The sequence below is a fragment of the Streptopelia decaocto genome (genome assembly GCF_964273445.1).
Source record: "Streptopelia decaocto genome assembly, chromosome: 6".
NCBI classification, from domain to species: Eukaryota; Metazoa; Chordata; class Aves; order Columbiformes; family Columbidae; genus Streptopelia; species Streptopelia decaocto.
This window is the reverse complement of record NC_138660.1, coordinates 60834111-60854147: the sequence shown is the minus strand read 5'-3', so window position 1 is coordinate 60854147 and position 20037 is coordinate 60834111. Positions and strand designations below refer to the sequence as shown.

At 39.6% G+C, this 20037-nt stretch overlaps 1 protein-coding gene across 1 annotated transcript in view; it reads left to right on the top strand.

Moving 5' to 3' along the window:
* The window catches only part of NCKAP5 (NCK associated protein 5), a gene marked incomplete at its 5' end in the record, with an annotated part of 361561 nt that overhangs the window by 159343 nt on the left and 182181 nt on the right, over positions 1 to 20037 (top strand). The window contains one exon of the mRNA XM_082054889.1: positions 10371 to 10504. Coding sequence (XP_081911015.1) covers positions 10371 to 10504 — 134 coding nt within the window. The remainder of the gene's footprint in view (positions 1 to 10370; positions 10505 to 20037) is intronic.

The window sequence follows — 20037 nt, the reverse complement described above, 5'->3', positions numbered from 1 at the left end:
AACTAACTTACCAAAAAAATGTAGCAAAGGGCTTGGAATTACAATGAGCCATTATAATCTAAGATGTTTCTGCGAAAAAAAAAATACATATATTACTTATTAATTCCACTGTTTCTCTTTTTAGTATTGACAGAGGTTTTTCCCTCACACTTCCAAATACTAGGTATTCATACAAATTATTTCTGTCTTAATATTGTTTCTAAGTTGTTATTTGATCTTGAAAAACATTTCATTATGTTTAATTTAGAGAAATGAGATTTCTTTAATTACTGTCTGTAGAAGCTATTAGAAGCTCAATTACACCCGCAAATTCATTTTTTAAAAGCATTATCTTTTTAAGATTAATAATTAAAAAAAAGCCGTGATCTGACTGTGTGGGACTTTCAAGTTCACTGAGAGAATTCTCTCTACACCCCTCCCCCATTAGCAAATAATGTTTAAAATGGAAAAATTAATTATGCTAGGAACTGAAGATCAATACAAGTCTTTGAAATTGGGCTATCAATTGTGAATTTGAATGAGACACAGGATTATTAAAATATGTATTGCTTACTTTCATTCAACATTGAAATTACGATACAGAGATGACCTTTAAGAAGCTGGGGGAATCACAGCTCCTGGGGATGCAGATGTTTCTCCTGCAGAAAGCGGGCAGGAGCATCTGCCTGTGTGGTTGACACGCTGGAGGGAAGGGACGCCATCCACAGGGACCTTGACAGGCTTGAGGGATGGGCCCGTGCGAACTTCATGAAGTTCAACCAGGCCAAGTGCAAGGTCATGCTCATGGGTTGGGGCAATCACAAGCACAAAAACATGCTGGGGGGGGAATGAATGGAGAGCAGCCATGAGGAGAAGGATTTGGGGGTGCTGGTTGACAAGAAGCTCCACATGATCCAGCAATGTGTGCTTGTAACCCAGAAAGCCAACCGTATCCTGGGCTGCATCAAAGGAAGCATGACCAGCAGGTCTAGAGAGGTGATTCTCCCCTTCTGCTCTGCTCTGGTGAGACCCCACCTGAAGTACTGCGTACGGCACTGGGTCCTCCAACATAAGGACATGGACCTGTTGGTCCTGTTGGAGTGAGTCCAGAGGAGGCCACAAAGATGCTCAGAGGGCTTGAGCACAGGTAAGGACAGGCTGAGAGAGTTGGGGTTGTTCTGTCTGGAGAAGGCTCTGGGCAGACCTTCTAGCAGCCTTACAGTACTTAAAGGGGACCTACAAGAAATCTGAAGAGGGAGTTTCTACAAGGGCATGTAGTGAAAGGACAAGGGGTAATGGCTTTAAACTGAAAGGGGGTGCATTTAGAATAGCTATAAGGAAGACGTTCTTCCCCATGAGGGTGGTGAGGCACTGGCACAGGCTGCTCAGAAAAGCTGTGGACGCCCCATCCCTGGAAGTGTCCAAGGCTGGTTGGACGGGGCTTTGGGTGACCTGGTCCAGTGGAAGGTGTCCCTGCCCATGGCAGGGGGTGGAAGTAGATGATCTCTGAGGTCCCTTACAACCGAAACCATTCAGTGATTCTGTGATTCTATATGCTGCTGCTGTGGACTGTGTATTATATAACCACTGTGCCTGTAGGTGTGTCCCTGGGAAAAGTGCTAAAAGGGGTCCACATAGTTGACATCAGTTGATTAGTTTTTGGAAGGCTATGAGTGGGGTTTTTTGGGTATTTAATTTTTTTTAAAGGTGACTCCAATTTAGTGTAGTCCGTCATTGCATGTTTCACAGAATTAAAGCGTTGTTGGGTGGTAAGAGCTCCCTTTCGGGGGGCTGGCTGTACACCAGAGCTGCTGAAAGCCACGGGCAGGCAGCGCCGCTGGCCGTCTAGCTCTGTGCTGAAAGGGTTTATGAATTACTTAATTTTTTTTTTCTGTAAAATAAATGTTGTCACAACTCAAACTATATATATAGTACTGCTCGTGTAATAGCCTGCCTAATTCAGATTAATTGTAGGCTTGCAATGATAAAGGAGCTTCAGCACAGCAGTTATTCTATCGTACAGATGCAATTAAAACCATATCAGTACAGTATAAATAATGCTGAATTAAGTTGCTGTCCTGCCACATGGTGGCAATTTTGAGCTAGTGCACAATGAAAGCGAGCATCTTATTTTCAGAAGGAGTAGGTACACCAAGAAACAGTTTCTAATTTACTTGAATTGCTCTGGAGCAATGTTATCACCCAAGAATATAAAGTATGTAAACTACTCTAACTAAAATATCACTAATAATAATAAACCTTTCCTATCTTGCTATTCATCTTAGAACCAAGCAAAGTTTGCAGTTTACATCTGGTAGGAAAAGGATACATGTGCTAGTCTGATTGGAGGCCAAAGAGATAGATGCATTAGCATATTAAAATTTCGTAGTGGAAAATAAATTATTTGCTTCAAATTGTTTACTTTAACTGTTTTCAAGGCAGTTTTAGAAAATGCTAATACAAATTATTTAGTGTCGATTGGATTTTTCTGGTTTATTTTGGCAGTCTGGCATTTTGAAAGCAGAATCCTGTTCTAAAGCGGCATCATTTTTTTCTTACTGGAATGAAAAAGCTTGAAGATACCAGCCTAAAATTAGGATAGTGCTTTTTGTGCTATTTATGTCATGCGATTGCAGAGCTTTAGTGGTAATGAGTTTAGGAAAAATGATTACATCATAAAATAATTGGGGAAAAAAGTAGAGGCCTACTATAAATCAAGGAAATTTCCTCTTTAGCCTCTGGAGTACAAATCTGTATCAGGTGAAAAGGTAATTAATTTTGATTAGAAAGCAGTCACACTTCACCCTTAACTTTCTTATTTTCAAGAGATGTACAAATAAAGCTACCTCTCCCTCCACGAACCCTCCAAGTGCTTAAGTTATTACTGTTCATACCTTAATGCTTCACTGTGCTTTAAAAACACCTATAATTTCATCCCTGGGAAAGCTTTGAGTGTTTAAGGTTATTTGTCAATATTCCCGATATAGCTGGAAACAGTAACGAGGGACAAAGGCGTATTAACTGCTGCTGTTGGAAAGCTCTGGTTTCAATAGCTGGCTAATTTAATAAAGTCTTGTTACAGTAAAATGATACAGCTGTAAGCAGCCTGTAAAAATTGTAATAAGCACAATAAGCAATGCACTTCTTTTTTTCCACTCTTTGGGTTAGTGTTTTTTTGCGCTATCAAAGTCCACTACAAGGAGCGCTGCAACATGCTGCAAAGTTGTTTGTCAGTGCCTCGGTTTATTTTTGCAGAGAAGTATTGATTACAGAATGAGAAACATTTGGTTTAACAGCGATCGATGAGGAGCAAACAAAGGACACTCTGAAGTTTGACTCATTTTAATTTGAAAGAAAATACAGTCTCTGGTGCAATTTATGATAAAATAATAAAAAAAAGATATCTGCTCTCGGTTGTTGTAATCACATTTCTTTCCTCGACTTGTTTTTGCAGGACCCAAACACAAGCTCTTACTAACTATCTATAATATAGACTTTGCCTTACCCAACAGCTTTGGCCATGGGCGGCTGGGGCTCAGGTAAACTCTGTGGCACTTGAACAAATACCATTTGATCACCGTGCATTATGTTGGGGGAATTAAATATTCATTGCATTGGAAAAAATGAGTTACTTTGTTAAAGTAACCAACTGGGAGACCAAGTTGCAAATTCCAGCTTCTGTTTCAATTAATATTTCATAATTAATTCTTGAAAAATGGAACTGTTTCACCATCGCTCTCTCATCCCTTATCCCAGGCTGATTTGTGTCTCCTGCCTGCAGCAGTCTTTCAAAAGTGGCACACCAGGGGGATAAAACAGTGTTTTTGATAACTTTGAGTATGCATATTTATTCATAAGAGTATTGGGCACTGACTTGCTAGAAAAACTGATTTTACTGGGCTACTAGTAGTTGCTATTTGTTTGCTTAATTCTGTAATCAGTGTTGTCTACTCTGGTGGTGGTGGTGTCTGCTTTTGTGGCCAGTTAATTCTCTCTGGATTGTAGGATGGTGTGTTACAGACCAGACTATGAGTCTATTGAATTGTGACTTTTATGGCAAGGTATCAGATGCATAGCATCAGAAAATGCATTAAAAATAAATACATATATACCCAGTTTAGGTTAGCAATGACTTAACCGTAAACAAAAAATTGTATATTATTTTCTTCCCCTCATTTAAATTAATTGCAAAGTATCTGTTTGAAATCAATATTAATTACACAGAAATTGTGACCCTCTTTAGCAAGTGCTTTAAAATAGTTGTTAAAAAATTAATGTGAAGGTTATTAGCCTGATTTTGAGCAACGTTAAGCCTGTGTTAAATATTCTCGTGTAGACTTTCTTTGACAAAATAGCGCTCCCGCTCCCATGTTCGCATAATTAGTAGTACCATAGTAAAACCCTTTTTACAATGCACTGGGGAAGCAAAGAACAAATTCAAGAATACAGAAGACTCTTATTTTCTTATTTCTATTTAAACAATGGCCCTTTTCACCACTTAAGATAACCCTAAAGATGAGAAGAGATTAAATTTATGTTCTTTTTAAGATGTTTTTGATATTTGAACTAATCACTCCAGTTATAACTAGTTGTTCCTAAGAACTGCTTTTTGTAAGACTAAAACAAGCTAAACAGAAAAAGGAGGGACCAGTTCCTATGTATATATAGTGCTTGCTCCCTCATGAGCAGCAACACCCTGTATAGTATGCATGGTCTGTGTACACTGAATCCCTTTAATTTTGCACTTGCAATTATTTAATCATTTTAAATCTTGATGAACAGCCATATTTTGGTTTAACATATAGCTAACATCATTGAGCAGAGGAGTAGTATGATTTTTACGTGAAAGAAAAATTAAAAAGTCAAAAATAGTGCGGGGGGCTGGGGTTGAGGTCAGTCCATGGCAGTCCCTCTCTGCAGGACGTTCTTCCTCACAGGTTTCCCCAGCTGCAGTGTGGACTCTGCACAGGCTGCAGCCCTTCAGGAGATGTCCCCATGGTCCCCCACAGGCTGCAGCCCTTCAGGAGATGTCCCCATGGTCCCCCACAGGCTGCAGCCCTTCAGGAGATGTCCCCATGGTCCCCCACAGGCTGCAGCCCTTCAGGAGATGTCCCCATGGTCCCCCACAGGCTGCAGCCCTTCAGGAGATGTCCCCATGGTCCCCCACAGGCTGCAGCCCTTCAGGAGATGTCCCCAAGGTCCCCCCATGGGCTACACCCTTCCGGTGTCAGTGGTGCCACTGACAGGCTTGTCCGTGCCCTGGGCTGGCGGAACCGGCGGGAACCGGCTTTGTCCGGCACGGGCAGCCTCGGCCTCTCCTCACAGCGGATCCCCGCAGGCACCACCTGGCCGCAGACATGCAGCACATCTGATCCACTGATATTAAGAAAAAGTAAGATTATTAGGGTGGCACATCATGGAGGGGCAGGGGAAGATGTTTTTGGTTGGAGAGGCGAGGAGGAATGAGCTGCCGAGGAAGCAGTTTTAACAGGGAGGGCACAAAATCATCAGCACTGAGGAGGAGAGAGAAGCAGCCCTGTAAAAAAGGGTGAGTTGAGACTAGGGGGTTATGGAATAAGAAATCTGCTTGAGCTAGTCAGGTGCTTGACCCTGGTGAAGAGAAGCCGTTGAGTACTTCTCTGAGGAGGTATTGTCATGGAGCCGGCCCTGTCGTTCGAACCATCTGCTGATTTTATGTGCAATGACAGGTAAAGGAGTTAAACTGTAGGTGCCTCACTTGGAAGGCTTCAGTGTCATCCATGTCTAAATTTAAAGTTGACAGCAAAATAGCCTGGAAAGGAAAAAGAGGTAAGAAGGCAGCCTTTCCTTACAAAATCCTTAAGGTGCTGCATGTTCACTCTGCGTGCTGGGTGTCAGACTCTGGAGACATACAGGGTTGAGCACCTCTTAGGAGACACCCGTCTCATGGCTGCACTGGGTCAGGCCTGTTAACCGGGAGCTCAGAAAATAAGCGTTGTCTCTTCATGGAGTGTTGAGGAGCAATTCTGATATTTCTGTCAAAGACTTGTGCTATTTTCAGTCTAGCCATAAATAGTTTTCATGTGTTTTGTTTTGATCATGAGGATCTCAAATTGGATTCCTTCCTTAACTTTGAGAAGACAAGTTAATGTGTGGTACGTGTCCCTGACTGGATGAGAGATGAAACATTTTGACACGAACATTTCTACAGCTACACGAAAAGGAACACGTTGAAGTGCAAATGCTGGCTCATGAACATAATGAGCAGCCAGTGAAACTTGATTGCTGAAATGTTCATGAAAAAGTAATTGCAAACAGTATTTGTTCAAGTATTACAATATTCCTGTACTTGCACAGAAGTATTGGTGGAGTTTGCTAACCCTGTCTTTCACTCTAGCTTGTTCATGTAAAATTTTTGCATATTTGGAAAGTTATCAGAAATTTGACAGGGTGATGTGAATAAAGTCAGACAGTCTGCAGAGGCTGAAAAAGGGAAGCAAGAGCGAAATAAGGGTTCTGTTCCGAAGAGGAGAAGGTTGTAGCTGTGCTGCAGGAGGCAAGGAGAGGAAGCAGGGAAAATAGTAGGAGCAGAGCTTATGGAGAGAAGAAGCTGCAATTAAAGAGAAATTGGCGAGTGGGAACACATGTATCTTCATTGGAATATGGCAGTGATTTTCCTGGTGTTAAAACATACTAATGCATTTCACATTATGCTTTCTGTTTTTATTCAAACTTTTCTTCATCTGTCACACCAATTGTATCCCTTTCCAGTAAGCTTACATTCACTATAAAACCTTGAACCATTTCTGGCTAGTTCATTTCCTTTCACATACTGTTATTTTGCACAGGAATAAAGTGCACAGAGGAGCTTATAAAGGAGGTTATGACAATGCAAAATTTATGGAGCATTCAGGGATTTGCTCTCTGCTTCCAGGAGACCAAAAAAAAAACCCCAAACCCACAACTGTTTAATCTTGGCCTTTCTGTAGGTTAGGCTCACTTCTCTCTTCTGACACTTCATTATGGCTTTTCTGGATTTGAATAGAAATGTATCCTTCATTTCTTGTAGATAAGATCGCTATGGCTGGGAGCTACTTTCTGTGTGTAGTATACTTGAGTGTTTTGTGACCTGGAGACTTAAAACTTTCCAAGTGCGGGTGGTCTCTCACTCCCTTTCCCCTACCCTCTGCAGTATTTAATGTCTGTGATCTGGCTGAAGGCAGATCTGCTTTCTGTATGCAAGAAATGGCAGAACTGCCTCAAGGTTGCCAATAAATTCTTGTGAAGAAGCATAAAAATGAAGGCTGATGGTGTTATTGCTGTACAGCTATCCTGTGGGCAGTCTTCTCCCCGTTCCTACAGGAAAGTTTTGGTAGCTGGGAAGAGAACCCAGAATTTCAGGGCCATAGCCTAGTACTTTTGTTTCTGGTCTTGTAGCCTGGGACTTGTTAGTTGTTCATCCCCTTACCCTGGAAGGAGCATCAGTTTTGTACAGCAACAGTACATGCTCATATAACTAATACTGTGTCGTGATGCTTGCCCATGAGGCGGCTGAATTGGAAACTGGACATTTAACTCATTCCAGAAGTTCCTAATGTTCATACATTGCATTTCTGTGACATTATTGTTCTTGTAATGTGATCTTGTTGTTGGTTTATAGGTACTGTTCTTAAGGTGCTTCTCAGGTCTTTGCTTCTTTGTGAATCAAAAAAAGAAAAATCACGTGGATGTGCTGATCTTTTTGTGTAGGACGATAATACACACTTACCCACATGAATAGAAGGAGTAAATGGCAGCAACAGCTTTCTCTGACCTATCAGCAAGGGGTAAATGAAGCTTAGAAACAGCTTATACAGCTCTTTGACCTGCAGGGAAAAGTTTGGATTAGTGAATCTCTGCTGTGTATTCAATGCTCTTCTAGAAAAGGTGGTTTTGTGATTAGCAGCAGCACAGTTGTGCGCGTCGACAGGGCGCACTGGTTCTGCAGGGTGGTCAGTGGAGCCGTCTGCAACGTGCCGAACATCCTGGTGGCAAGATTGGAGCACAGGATACTCTTCTGCTTTCTCAAGTGTCACATTTTGTCTCTCCCTGCTGTAGCGATCTGGCTTTGTGCTTAATGTAGAAAGAAGGTTTATCTGAGGACCAGTACAGTCTGCATGGCAGACATGCAGAGGTAGTTGCTCTGTCAGGGTAAGATCATCGTGGCAGTAATGACGCTGAATGAGCAATGAAGGCTTGGCTGAATCTCTGGTCTTCAGTGCGTTATCATAGTTAAGCTGTTACTGCCTCAGGTAGCTCAGGCACAGCCTGCATGAACTGGAGCGCTCAGGGGTTCATAGCAGTACCTGATTATCCTCCAAGGTGACTTATTAGTTACTGTAGAGACAGCTATGTATTTGGGTTTAAGCCCAGTTTCTGTAGACACCAGTATCTTCCGAAAGCTCGTCTTAAGCCTTGGGTGCTAACTATGTATTTAATGTCATTTTCCTTGCCACTTCTGCCTCTCTGAAAGCTCTAGATGTCTCTTTAGCAGCAGGGAAATATTTCCATCAGAGAAGATGCTCACAGTATTCAGCAAGGGCCTCTGCAACAGTGCATTTTTTTGAAGCTGGCATTGATGGGATCTAAGCTAGAGAAATACTAACTGCTTGGAATATTTTTCCCATATCATTAGCCCGAGTCACCCTTCGTGAGCCGTACTCTGTGTACAGCTGCAGTGTATCTTCTGCCTGGTGCTGAGCACTCTCTGCTCTTCGCTTGGCACAAACTAAGGATTATTACTCACCACCTGGCAGAACATGGTTATGTAACAGTAAGGACAGTAATTAGACAATTTAGTTAGAAAAATGTGTTTATTTTCCAGTAATGTCTTTCTTGTTTTGCAGTTTTCCTTTTTCCAGACGTTACATATGACCAACCAGACAGAAGCCCTCTGTTCTCTGAGTAATTCCCCATATTTTTTCACAAGCCTATAGATACTGCATTTAATCCTTTGCAGCCTCCCTTTGTGGCATCTGCTTATTTATCATTGTCTTTAGTATCTCTTTTCCACTTGGTAATGTTCATATTTTTGGTCCCTTGGTTACTGCTATTGTAAATTATTATTCAGTAAGATTTATAGCTGTGAGACTTGTAAAAATAATCTGTCTCCCCCATTTGATGGCTTAACACTAAGATGGAATTTCATTAGAAAACAACAAAGGTATGTATAATTTCCAGATAATTTTTTGTAGGTAGGTCATGAAAATTTAGGTCAGCAATGGAACTACGTCAGACTGTCTGACAGGCTACAAATCGTGCTGCATCATGGGCACAGAGATTTTTTCAAAGCATATAGATGGTCAACGCACTGTAGCTTTACAATGACTTACACTTTTCTTAAGACAACTGACATTGGAACCCCTTTGGTGACAGAGTATAATGTAGTACAATGTAAAGTGCTTGGGTTTATTTTTAATTGATTTGTTATCTAATTTAAATGCACAAGAAAAAATTCATTTAATATAATTTCCATGTAACAGGGTCGCATGGAAAAGGCTGTATCATATTCTTTTAAATTTTTAAAGCATTTTTATAACTTTTCTATTAATTCCCCTGCTCATCCTAAATTGCATTTAGCTACTTTTAAAACAGAATTTTGAAATCATTAGATACCCTTTTATATGATGTTCTTATATCTCAAATTGACGTTAAAAAAAATTAAGCCATGACGTATGTAGATTCACCCAGGTGGTGCAGTTATGTTGTAGATTGCATTTTTTTGTCCTATGTTGTAAGAATTAGCAACAATGGTATGCTATTTGCCTTTGAGAACTATTAGGAAAATTAATGACATTTGTATTTCTCTCATATGTGATTTGTACTCAGTTTTTGAAAACATATTCTTTGTCATAGAATTTCAGTAAATAGATTCAAATAGACTCTGTCCTACTGATAGGGATCTTCCTCTCAGCCAAAACAAGACAGGCAGCAGTGCAGAGACAGGTCCTTCTCTGCTTATGACACTGAGACATTAAGGGATGGGTTATGAGTTGTCCTCTTGACTTTTTTTCGTGCTTTCCATGTCTGCATTCAAGCCAGACAGATCACGTATCTCAAATACAGCTTTTTACACTTATTTTGAGTGGAGGTAAATAAAAAGAGCTTTGAATGAGAGAGTGGGTGTTTGGTTTTAAGCATGCTGACCTTGGTGAGTCTGAGCCAAGTAAGAGGAGCCCAGCGTGATGGGCATATTCCGAAAGGCTTTCCATCTCTAGTTTGTTATTCTGTGTAACATTGCTATACAAAAACATGATGGGATAGTTAGGGTAATTATTTTGATTTTGATGATTTTTCCCAAATTAAATTTTAAATTTTTGCCCAAAGTATGTTCTATGTGTACAATGAATAAATAACTTTTTATGGTCTTTCAGCGTGAGAAGCTGATACATGAGTTGGAGGAAGAAAGACATTTAAGACTTGAGAGTGAAAAAAGATTACGAGAGGTGACACTGGAGTCGGAGCGCAGCAGAGCTCAGATGCGTGGGCTGCAAGAACAGTTTTCCAGGTATGTTGCATGAGTAAACTATGTGCAAAATACGGGAAGGATAAGCTTTGGTGCAAAAAGATTGATCAAACCTGTTGCTACCTTGAATGGATGGAATTGAAGGGAAAACTGCTCTCCATCTGAAATTCTGTAAACATTATGGGCTTTTGGCTAAATGATTGTTAGCATCCTGTAAAACTTGAAAGGCTTATACCATCATTCTGTTTAATTGTGAAAATTTTCATTTATAGAGATCTTGCATTTTTTTTTAGAATTCCCAATGATTTTCCAAGTACAGATCTTCTCAAGTGCACATTATTGATAAGTCAATATTTGTTTCTGTTAACCAAGAAGAATGGGTTTGATCAATCTGAATAAAGGGGAAAAAAAAAAGTGATGCCTTTTCCCAGCTGGGTAATCATCCTGCTTGGACGTGCTTCACATCTCTTCCTGCATTGACTGGACCAGAACGGAGTGTTACAAGGGAACCATCTTAGAACTGGGATTTAAGACAAACCATTCATACGATCACAGTAAGGATTTGAGTTACTTATTGTTTTCGTGATGCATGATGAGATCTTGTGCATCAAATAGAATTTTTTATTGTTTTTGTCACATGAACAGAAACAAAACAATCAAAACAAAATCAAAAGAGACAATGGAATTTTATGTTGTGTATTTTCCATCAAGACTGAATATTAACTCATTCCCTTGGGCCTTTGAATCATTGAAAAGTTCAAGTTCAGTTTAATATGGTGAAAACAAGCTGGGGGGTGGGTGTTTTCTTTGCTTCTTTTTGTTGGGATTTTTAGGGTTTTCTGTGTTGGGCATTTTTGTGGGTTTTTTCCCTCAGTGTCTGCCATGCTGCTCCTCTGATCTGAGACCGGGTTTCTAGGTAACGCTGCAAAAGCAGTTAATTGCAATAATCTTTTCTGATCTATTTTGGTTTTGGAAAGCTTCCATTAATGTTCTTCAGATTATAAGAAAACTATTGAAGTGTTCAAGTAAGTCTGAAATTCTTTCGCTAGAAATGCCAAGGATACTTATTTTTTAGTTTTGTTGTTGTTCTTCTTATTCTATGATCTTTCGTTTCAATTTTTACCTATTCTGTTGAGACTCCCTGAGTAATATACACAATAAATCCACCCTATGGGTATTCTCATTTAGAATATTTTGCTCTATTATGTATTAATCTTTGTTCATGGAAGAATTTTGTGAGGTCTTGATTTTAGAACAGTATTATTGTTACAATAACTGTAAACCTTTGAAATAAACTTTGAAGATGACGCAGCCATGATTAAGAAAAGCAAGCGTGAGGGGAAGCCAATCTCCAGACTAATGCAACCAGTAACTTGGTAAAAATTTAACTGCTGCATATTCAGGTCTTTTCAGAATAATCCTTCATTATTTCTGTGCAGCTGTAGCAGTCTGATTCAGTTCTGCAGTGTTTCTGAAAAGAATAACTGTATTATTAGCTAGGATCCCCGAAGTCCACTATCTTCAAATTAATCCATTCTTTTTCCTCCATTTCTGTTTGCAGTCTAGCTTGCTCTGATCTGTTTAGAAGCAGAGGGATGCAAGTTGTTTGGATTAAAGTTGTTTGTCTCTTTAGTCTTGTACCTCTGATGTAGATAGAGGTGAACGCCGTCTAAATCAGTATTATGTTCTTTGTAAGGCTGTCTGCACGTTAGCTCTACTGTTTGAAGGGAAACTCATATATCACTTTGCGTTAATGGCACCTGAGTCTGACCCTGTTATTACCAACAATGAAAACTGCTGTTGGCTTCATCAGGCTGTGGTTTTATTTTAGTGTAGACCAAATGCTATGAAGAGAATGCACTTTCTCCCTAAATGGGCGTATTTTTTCTTACCCTTCTTGAGCAAATAGTGAAACTGGCAAACGGATAATTTTGTGCTGCTTATTCTGTATTGGTTGAAGGATTTCAGAGTTTTTTCTCCATTTGAGAACAATTAAATGGGACAGGACAGGTGATGATGGGAGGAGATGTTAAAATCAAGCAAATTGAAAGTACTTTGGAAGAAGATGGCTAGAGAGTAATACTTTGGGTCCGAATGTTCTGGCTTTCAGATGCAGATAGACTGAAATAAGAACATATATTATAGCATAAATAATTTAAAGCTGCATAATTCCTGAACTGGGTGGATTTACATAGACATTCCTACATAATACTTGCAGTGCAATAAGTTAAACTATCATTTGGCGGATGTTTCTTTGCATCTCAAAATATTTCCTCTTCATCTTTGAGAGAATGAAATGTGATAGTTGGTAGAAAGCTGTAAGTTGACCTTTGTAATCAGGGGAGGAAAGCTACCTATTCCTACCTGAAATTGTGTGAAAACTCTAATCTCACATATAAGCATATAGTTTGAGATGGAGGACTTCAGAAGGCAAGCTTTTCTTTTTGTATTGTTATTTTTTTTTAATCGATTGACATTTCTGTTTTTACCAAGTAAGCAATATTCCGGGCTAGGAGTCTGAAATAAATTGAAGTTCTCTTTCTTAACATCTGTATAAATTTGCCAGAGCCTTTAAGTGACACAGTGGTTAGTTTGATAAATGTGTGAGAGTTGCTAAAGAAGGAGAAAGAGCTTTTAAAACCAAATTTCTCTTCCAGAATTGTACTCTGGTGTATCCATGTAGTTTTAAATTTGTTTTCTATTTTTATTGGAGGTGAATATATTTAAGATGTGGGAAGGCCCTGCAGGAGAACCATTTAATGCTAAATCTAGAATTTCACACTGCAGTTGGATGCAGTCATATTTGCATTACTGTAGTATAATCTCACCTTGAGGTGAAATCCTTGATGTTTTCTTCCTCAAAACCACTGAGATCTGTTGCTTTGCTGCAGCTGTTCTGTTACATTCTATAAGGCCCTTTTTGGCGTGACCGTGTGTAGATGAATATTGCTCAAATGCATGAAGACTGACCCTGTAAGTACCTGACAGGCCAGTTTCTTCCAAGACACTGTCGTGCAGTCTGACTTGCCCATTTGGATTGTTGGCAACTGCCATGTATATACCAGCGGGTCCCAATTTACGTTAAAGACACCTGCTGCCTCTTTATTCAGCTCTGGAAGAAATTAAGTTAATTCTTTTTTATTTGTTTTTTGTTTGTTTTTTGTTTGTTCAGGTTCTGGGTTTCTTTAGATTGCTCACAGTTTAACATTAGTTCCTCCTTGAACTTCTTGTATCTTGGACATTAGAGAAGAAAATACACTGTGTCTCGTGTACCTCCTCGTTCTTGGTTTCAGCTCTGCTTTTCCTGCTTTGATCATCTTCCTACAACAGTAGGAACAGTAATGCAACAACCCTGCCTGAAGCAGTAGGTGTGATTTATAGTATCACTCTAAAAAGCACACTAATATACGCAATATAAATTGATTACATTTCTCTACTGTACATCAGTAAGCAATAGAAATTGTTGTCTGTTGAGTGCATACAGTACATGTGACTTCAAACTGGGATTAACTGTTAAACCAGTATAAGAGGTAGCTTTATTTAAGATATTTTGATTACTATTTTGTCCGAAATGACGCAAGGTCAATAAAACATGCTATTGTAAAGTGTATGTGTAAACAGTAATTGAAGAGGCTAGTACCAAATCTTAAAATCCGCCTTTGGGTAAATTTCAGAATTCTTTCCGTGAAGGTGATGCTGTTTATAGATATCAATGTCTATGACTGGGACACTGCCTCAGGCTTTTAAGAATGGAAGTTATTGGACAAGTAGGAAATGGTCCTTGTTTGATCTGCCAGGGTCCTGCAAATAGGATGAGTGCAATTGTCATTTGATTGTATTTCATCGTTCTCCTCGCATTAATATTGACCGTAGGGTTGAGCCTGTCACTTTTGACAAGGGGAAAAATCACTACTACAAACCTGATAACACTTCACATAAAAGGGCTGTGTACCCGTTGGTTTAAGCACATCCTACTTGGCTTTCTCCAGTTATTGTTAATTCCTCTTGCTCCATTCTGACTTGTCGGCAGGTGAATGGAATTGACAACTGTTTTCCTAGTAGCTGTGATAAAGAGATTTGTTACATTGCATAAGCATGTTGATGTTGCATTATCACATCTTAATTTCTAACACTATCACATCTGCTTGATCTCACGGTCACCACCTGCTTGCACTTTAGTGGCCTCACTGCCATGACTGTTAATCCATATGCAACAGAGACCGTGTCTGAAAAGTGTAAACCAGTAGGATGCCTTGGTAGCCCCTGTGGTTAGCCAGTTTATCTAATGCCCATTAAATGCCAATTAAAACCATTAATAACATTTTAATCTAGTTTCTGGGGAGATTAAAATGCTCTTCTGGCAGCCATTGATGGTATTCCTTTGATTTTTGTCATAACAGGGATGAGTGAAGTACTGTGTGGGAATTCACTCCTTAGTTCAGAAGAAGATTACAGAGGAGCTCTCTACAGTTTTCCTCATCTCCTTTGTGTAGTTCTGCAGTAATCTCTTATTATGCTACTTGAGTGGTCTGTATATAGGGTTAGTGGGGGAGGTAGATGTCACAAAGATAGAATTTATACCAAAGGCTGACCTTGTCATTCTGCCCTATATTTCTAGATACTGCCTGATTTTATTAGGTCATAGAATCACAGAATCATATAATAGTTTGGGTTGGAATGGACTTTCAAAGCTCATGTAGATCCACCCCTCTGCCATGAGCAGGGACATCTTCACCTAGATCAGGTTGCTCAGAGCCCTGTCCAGCCTGGCTTTGACTGTGTCCAGGGATGGGGTTTCTATCACCTCTCTGGGCAATGTTCCAGTGTTTCACCGCCCTGATAGTAAATAATTTCTTATATCTAGCCTGAATCTCCCGTCCTTTAGTTTAAAACAGTCACCCCTTGTCCTATCACAACAGGCCCTGCTAAAAAGCCTGTCCCCATCTTTCTTGTAGGCCCTTTTTAAGTACAGAAAGGCCACAATAAGGTTCCCCCAGAGCCCTCTCTTCTCCAGGCGGAACAACCCCAGCTCTCAGCCTGTCCTCATAGCAGAGCTGTTCCAGCTCTCTGATAACTTGTGTGGCCTCCTCTGGCCCCTCTCCAACAGGTCCATGTCTTTCCTGTGCTGAGGGCTCCGAACCTGGATGCAGTGTGGCTGTGTTAAATATTACAAAGAAAACTAGTGAATAAGTATAAAACACAACTTGCTGACCTGAAAGTGCCCCATGTCTGCTGCCAATTAAAAATAGTGTAGGATAGTGAGAAACAAAGACAGAACTAATCACAGCTTCTCCCACCCCTCCCTTCTTCCCAGGCTCAACTTCATTCCTTTGTTCCCAACTCCTCTACCTCCTCCCTGAGCAGCATGGTGGGCGGCAGGGTTGTGGGGAAGCTGCTGCAATCAGTTCAAAACACTTCATCTCTGCTGCTCCTTCCTCCTCACATTTTTCCCACATTGCAGCGTGGGGTCCCTCCCAGCAGGGATGCTGGGGGGGGCCTCTCTCGTGTGTGCTGTAAGGGAGGTGGGACTGGTGTCTGCTTCACAGGCACCAGTTCTGGAGCTGCTGGGCCGGAGTGCTTTCACTGGGGGACTGCGGAGCTCTTGGCTGGACTTGCTGGGCCTCAGGATGTGGTGTGAATACTGTTTTACCAGGGCTTTGACCTCATGCTTAGGGTATCGATCTTGTACTTTTATTAGAACTGACAGAGTAAAAAGATGAAGTTTCTTTTAGATTAGCATTGATAGGGTGAGTATATCAGTATTTTTACTTATGTGCATGTATGAAACTTAGGTATTTCACATCTAATCCTTGCTCAGAAGTGTCAAGCACTATTTTAAGTAAGATCAAGGAGTTTTGTGTGAATAGTTTTCATCTAGCAGAAAATAAAGGAAAGGCTTTACTAAACTTTACTAAACTTGTGAACGTAAGCCCAAAGAGGAGGTTGCCCCAACTTGTCTCTGGAGTTTGATCTCACTGAATTCACAGGCTAGTTTGTACTAAACATGCTGTTGTTTGACCAACCAAAAGAAAAAAAAAAAAAGGAATTTTGTGAATTTTCATACCATACTTCATTTTTTCTACTCTTCATTGTAGAAGTACAGTGGTTTTGAATATACGTACATACACGAGAAATATCTTCAAGGAATAAGTTATCTCAGTTTTCTTAACTACTGTTCTCATTCTGATGTTAGAAACCATCAGGCTGAAATATGTATTTCCTACAGAAGTTGACAAAGAGCAAAAGCAATGAGGTCAGAGTGACTGCAGAGGGCTGAAGAACCAGTACAAACCCAAACCACAGAAGTCATACAAGGACTAGAGGTTAAGAGCAGACTATAGGGCATGACGTATATTGACTTACATAACATTTTTGGAGAGCAGCGGATTGCTTTGCTTCGGGCATTATTAAAGATGCGCATAGAAGGTACATGCAGTTCCCAATCTTCTGTGGACTCTTCAAGCATTGAAGCTACATTAAGAACCAGCCCTATTTCAGTACCCTGATGCACTAGTAAATCATGTGGTGGTGTTCCATGGCAGCTCTTGGTTGCTGAAAGCTTTTTGTTCAAGGGTTCCAGGGAAACAGGTAATTTTTATCTGCTGCAGACAAAAGCATGGCTATCCGTGTGCTCAGGAAATCCTGAGTTGGGTTTGTATTTATTTATATGCTGACAGTATGTATCATACTTGCACTTCTGTAAGGTAGCATCTCTTGCCTTTTACTGATTTATCAGAGCATGAAGTGATACTCTGCTTCCTTCCTCTGTTCAAGCTAGCACTACAGTTTAATAGGATATAGTGTTTTTCTTTTTCTTTGCATAATGTAATAGATTAGCACCAACGTAGTACTGTGTTGCAGTGTAATCCTTTGGTTTACCCTGTCTTTTAAAACATTCAAGACAGAGCCTAACATAAAAACAATATATCAACATATTCACCACAATTTAACAGTGGGTTACGGACACCCCTGTACAGGTCCACACACAACATATAATCCGCTCCATGCGTTAATTTTTGTAACAGAAAGATGGCTTGAATATTTTCTGCACTCCTGTACCATGGGAGCGGTCCTGCCCAAGCGGAATCTGCCCTTGTTGGGTAGTGTGTGGTATGTATCAGTCATCTTTCTTTTTATGTGCTGTTTCATTCCCAAAGTGAGAGATCTCCACCGACATTGAATGAGGCTCCTGGAAGCATGTACCAAATAATATTGTGCTTGAGAGTGAGAGCAGGGATTCCTGTGCAGATGTAGTTTTGAAGTTTACAGACCCTTTTATGTCAGAGGACGTGAAAACCTCATTTTGGTGGAATTGCTGACTCCCTTGCTGCTGCCGTTTAAAGAAATTGAGGTTTGTGTTTGATATTTGTGTACTGTGATATCCTGTACCTGTTGAAGTTTGTGGCTTTGTGCATAATAATAGGCATATTTTGCAGGTATTTCTAGCTACAGATAATTCTTCATTGTAAAACATGTTTAGATTTATGAAAGGGCAGTGCTGATATAGGAGCTGAGTTCTATTACTGAGTAACGTTGCTGCCTAAGAGCTGTGCGGTTATGTATGGTAAGATCTGTGTTTTTTAGGAGGACTTATGTTACTTATTGCTGATTTGGTGTTTTTATAGATCTGTTTTTAAAATTGCATTTGAACATGCAAAGTTAAAGTACTGACTGTTTCTCTCCTGTGGAAATTGCCATAGTTGGTTTCTTTCAAACACAGGAAATTAGGAAAGCCAGTGATGTGTCATGCACTATTCTGCAACTCCTTGGTGCCATAAAAGGTGAAGAGACTATTCCAAACTGACACATTCCTTGACATGTTTAATGAAAAATTTCCTTTGTTAAACATGATACAAACCTTAATTCCAAGGACCAGCAGAAAGATCAGCAGATCTGCCAGAAAAAGAACTGCAAAGATGAGCAGAAAATAATTTGTTTTCATTTAGTTTATTTTTTCCCTTAAGCCATTTGATATTGATTAACTGTGGTCTGAAAGAACATATTTTTAAATGCTTTCTTTTAACATTATATTCTTAATTTTGAGCCATTTTTCAGGAATGAACCTGCTCTGATTACACTGGAAGATCATGATCTCTTTTTCTTCATAGTTTGCCTAAATCCCCCCCCATGCATTATTACCCCCCAATGTGAAAGACCAAACTCCTTCATACTTAGGTCACTTTTTTATTTGGAGGCATTATATATAAATATTTATATACAACTAAGGCATTTTTACAAAGATTATGAAAGGATGACAAGTAATTTTAAACAGAAAACCATGTGGAAGATAGGAGGATAGAATGGCTTATAAATAGGTGAGAAAGCAGGAATGCTTAGCAGCTGTTCTGTTTTAGTCTTCTATAAAGGAAAACAATAGTGTACATCTACCAATACAGATCTGGAATTGCAAGATAAAATGTGAAAGGTAAGCAGTTACAAGAATTAAGATAGTAGGTTCAGCCAGGATTTCTTGATCATACTCACAGACAACGACTAGTCAACCAACCACTGACAATTATGTGTGTAGGCGGTTGAAAAATGATTGAAGTCCCAAAGGAGTGCTGTTTACTTATATGTAACTAAGAAATTGTGCACAGAAGATTAGACTGATTTGTTGCTAGTACAATTTAGATATGGTTCCACAATAGTCTTCATGAAAAAGACTAAACAATTTCAGTCTCTGTGCTCAGTTCAGTTGCTTGTGCTCTAATAAGTAGCTTCTGAGAAACTCTACCATGAAGAGGTTTTTTTATTAAATTTATGTACTCTGAGAAGAACTGCTGTGGTTAACAGTGCTCTGTAGTGGTTCTCTGCAAGTGCTTTTGAAATTAGAACATGGCCAGAATCAGATGCTACATCCTTAGTGGCTGTTACAGATGATCTGCTTTGGGAAAACTTTTTAATGATGGAAAAAGCTGTGATATTCCTGTGTCCTGCAGTGTGAGGTTAATCTCCTACTTGACCCATTAGGACCTCCTTCCATCCAAATGTATTAGAATAATTTTGCAGTGTTTTGCAGGAAAGATGCTAATAGGCAATATATTTAAAGGTGACAGGCGTCTGTCTAGATTGCAGTCATAAAACTGTAAATAACTTTTGTATGTGTTGAAAGTTCATGTATGCTTTAAAAATACTAAAATGGAAGATTGCCTTTGCCACATGATTTTGTCAATTCTGTGTATTATTTCTCCCCTCATTAATGGACTTAACTATTGACATACCTTGAAAACTGGTATTGGTTCCATATAATCTGAAAATTCCGTTTCAAAAAAGAAGGCCTTTCATAGAAATAAGTGCTTTAAAAAATATCAATAATTCTTTCTGCCATGTTTCCTACCAAAACAAATAAGAGAGAGTTTTCTTTTTTAATTTTGGTGGGGTAGAAGTCTTCAAGAGTTTATTCATGTAAAAGCCAGATTCATCCCTCTGAACCTGAATATGGAAAAATTCTCTATTTGAGATTGTATGTGTACCTTTCTCTTTTTAAAAGATTATATTCATTTAATAATATCTGTATGACAAAATATTAAAAAGGAAAAGGAGGCAATAGCTGTGAGAGAAGGACAATGTGGTGG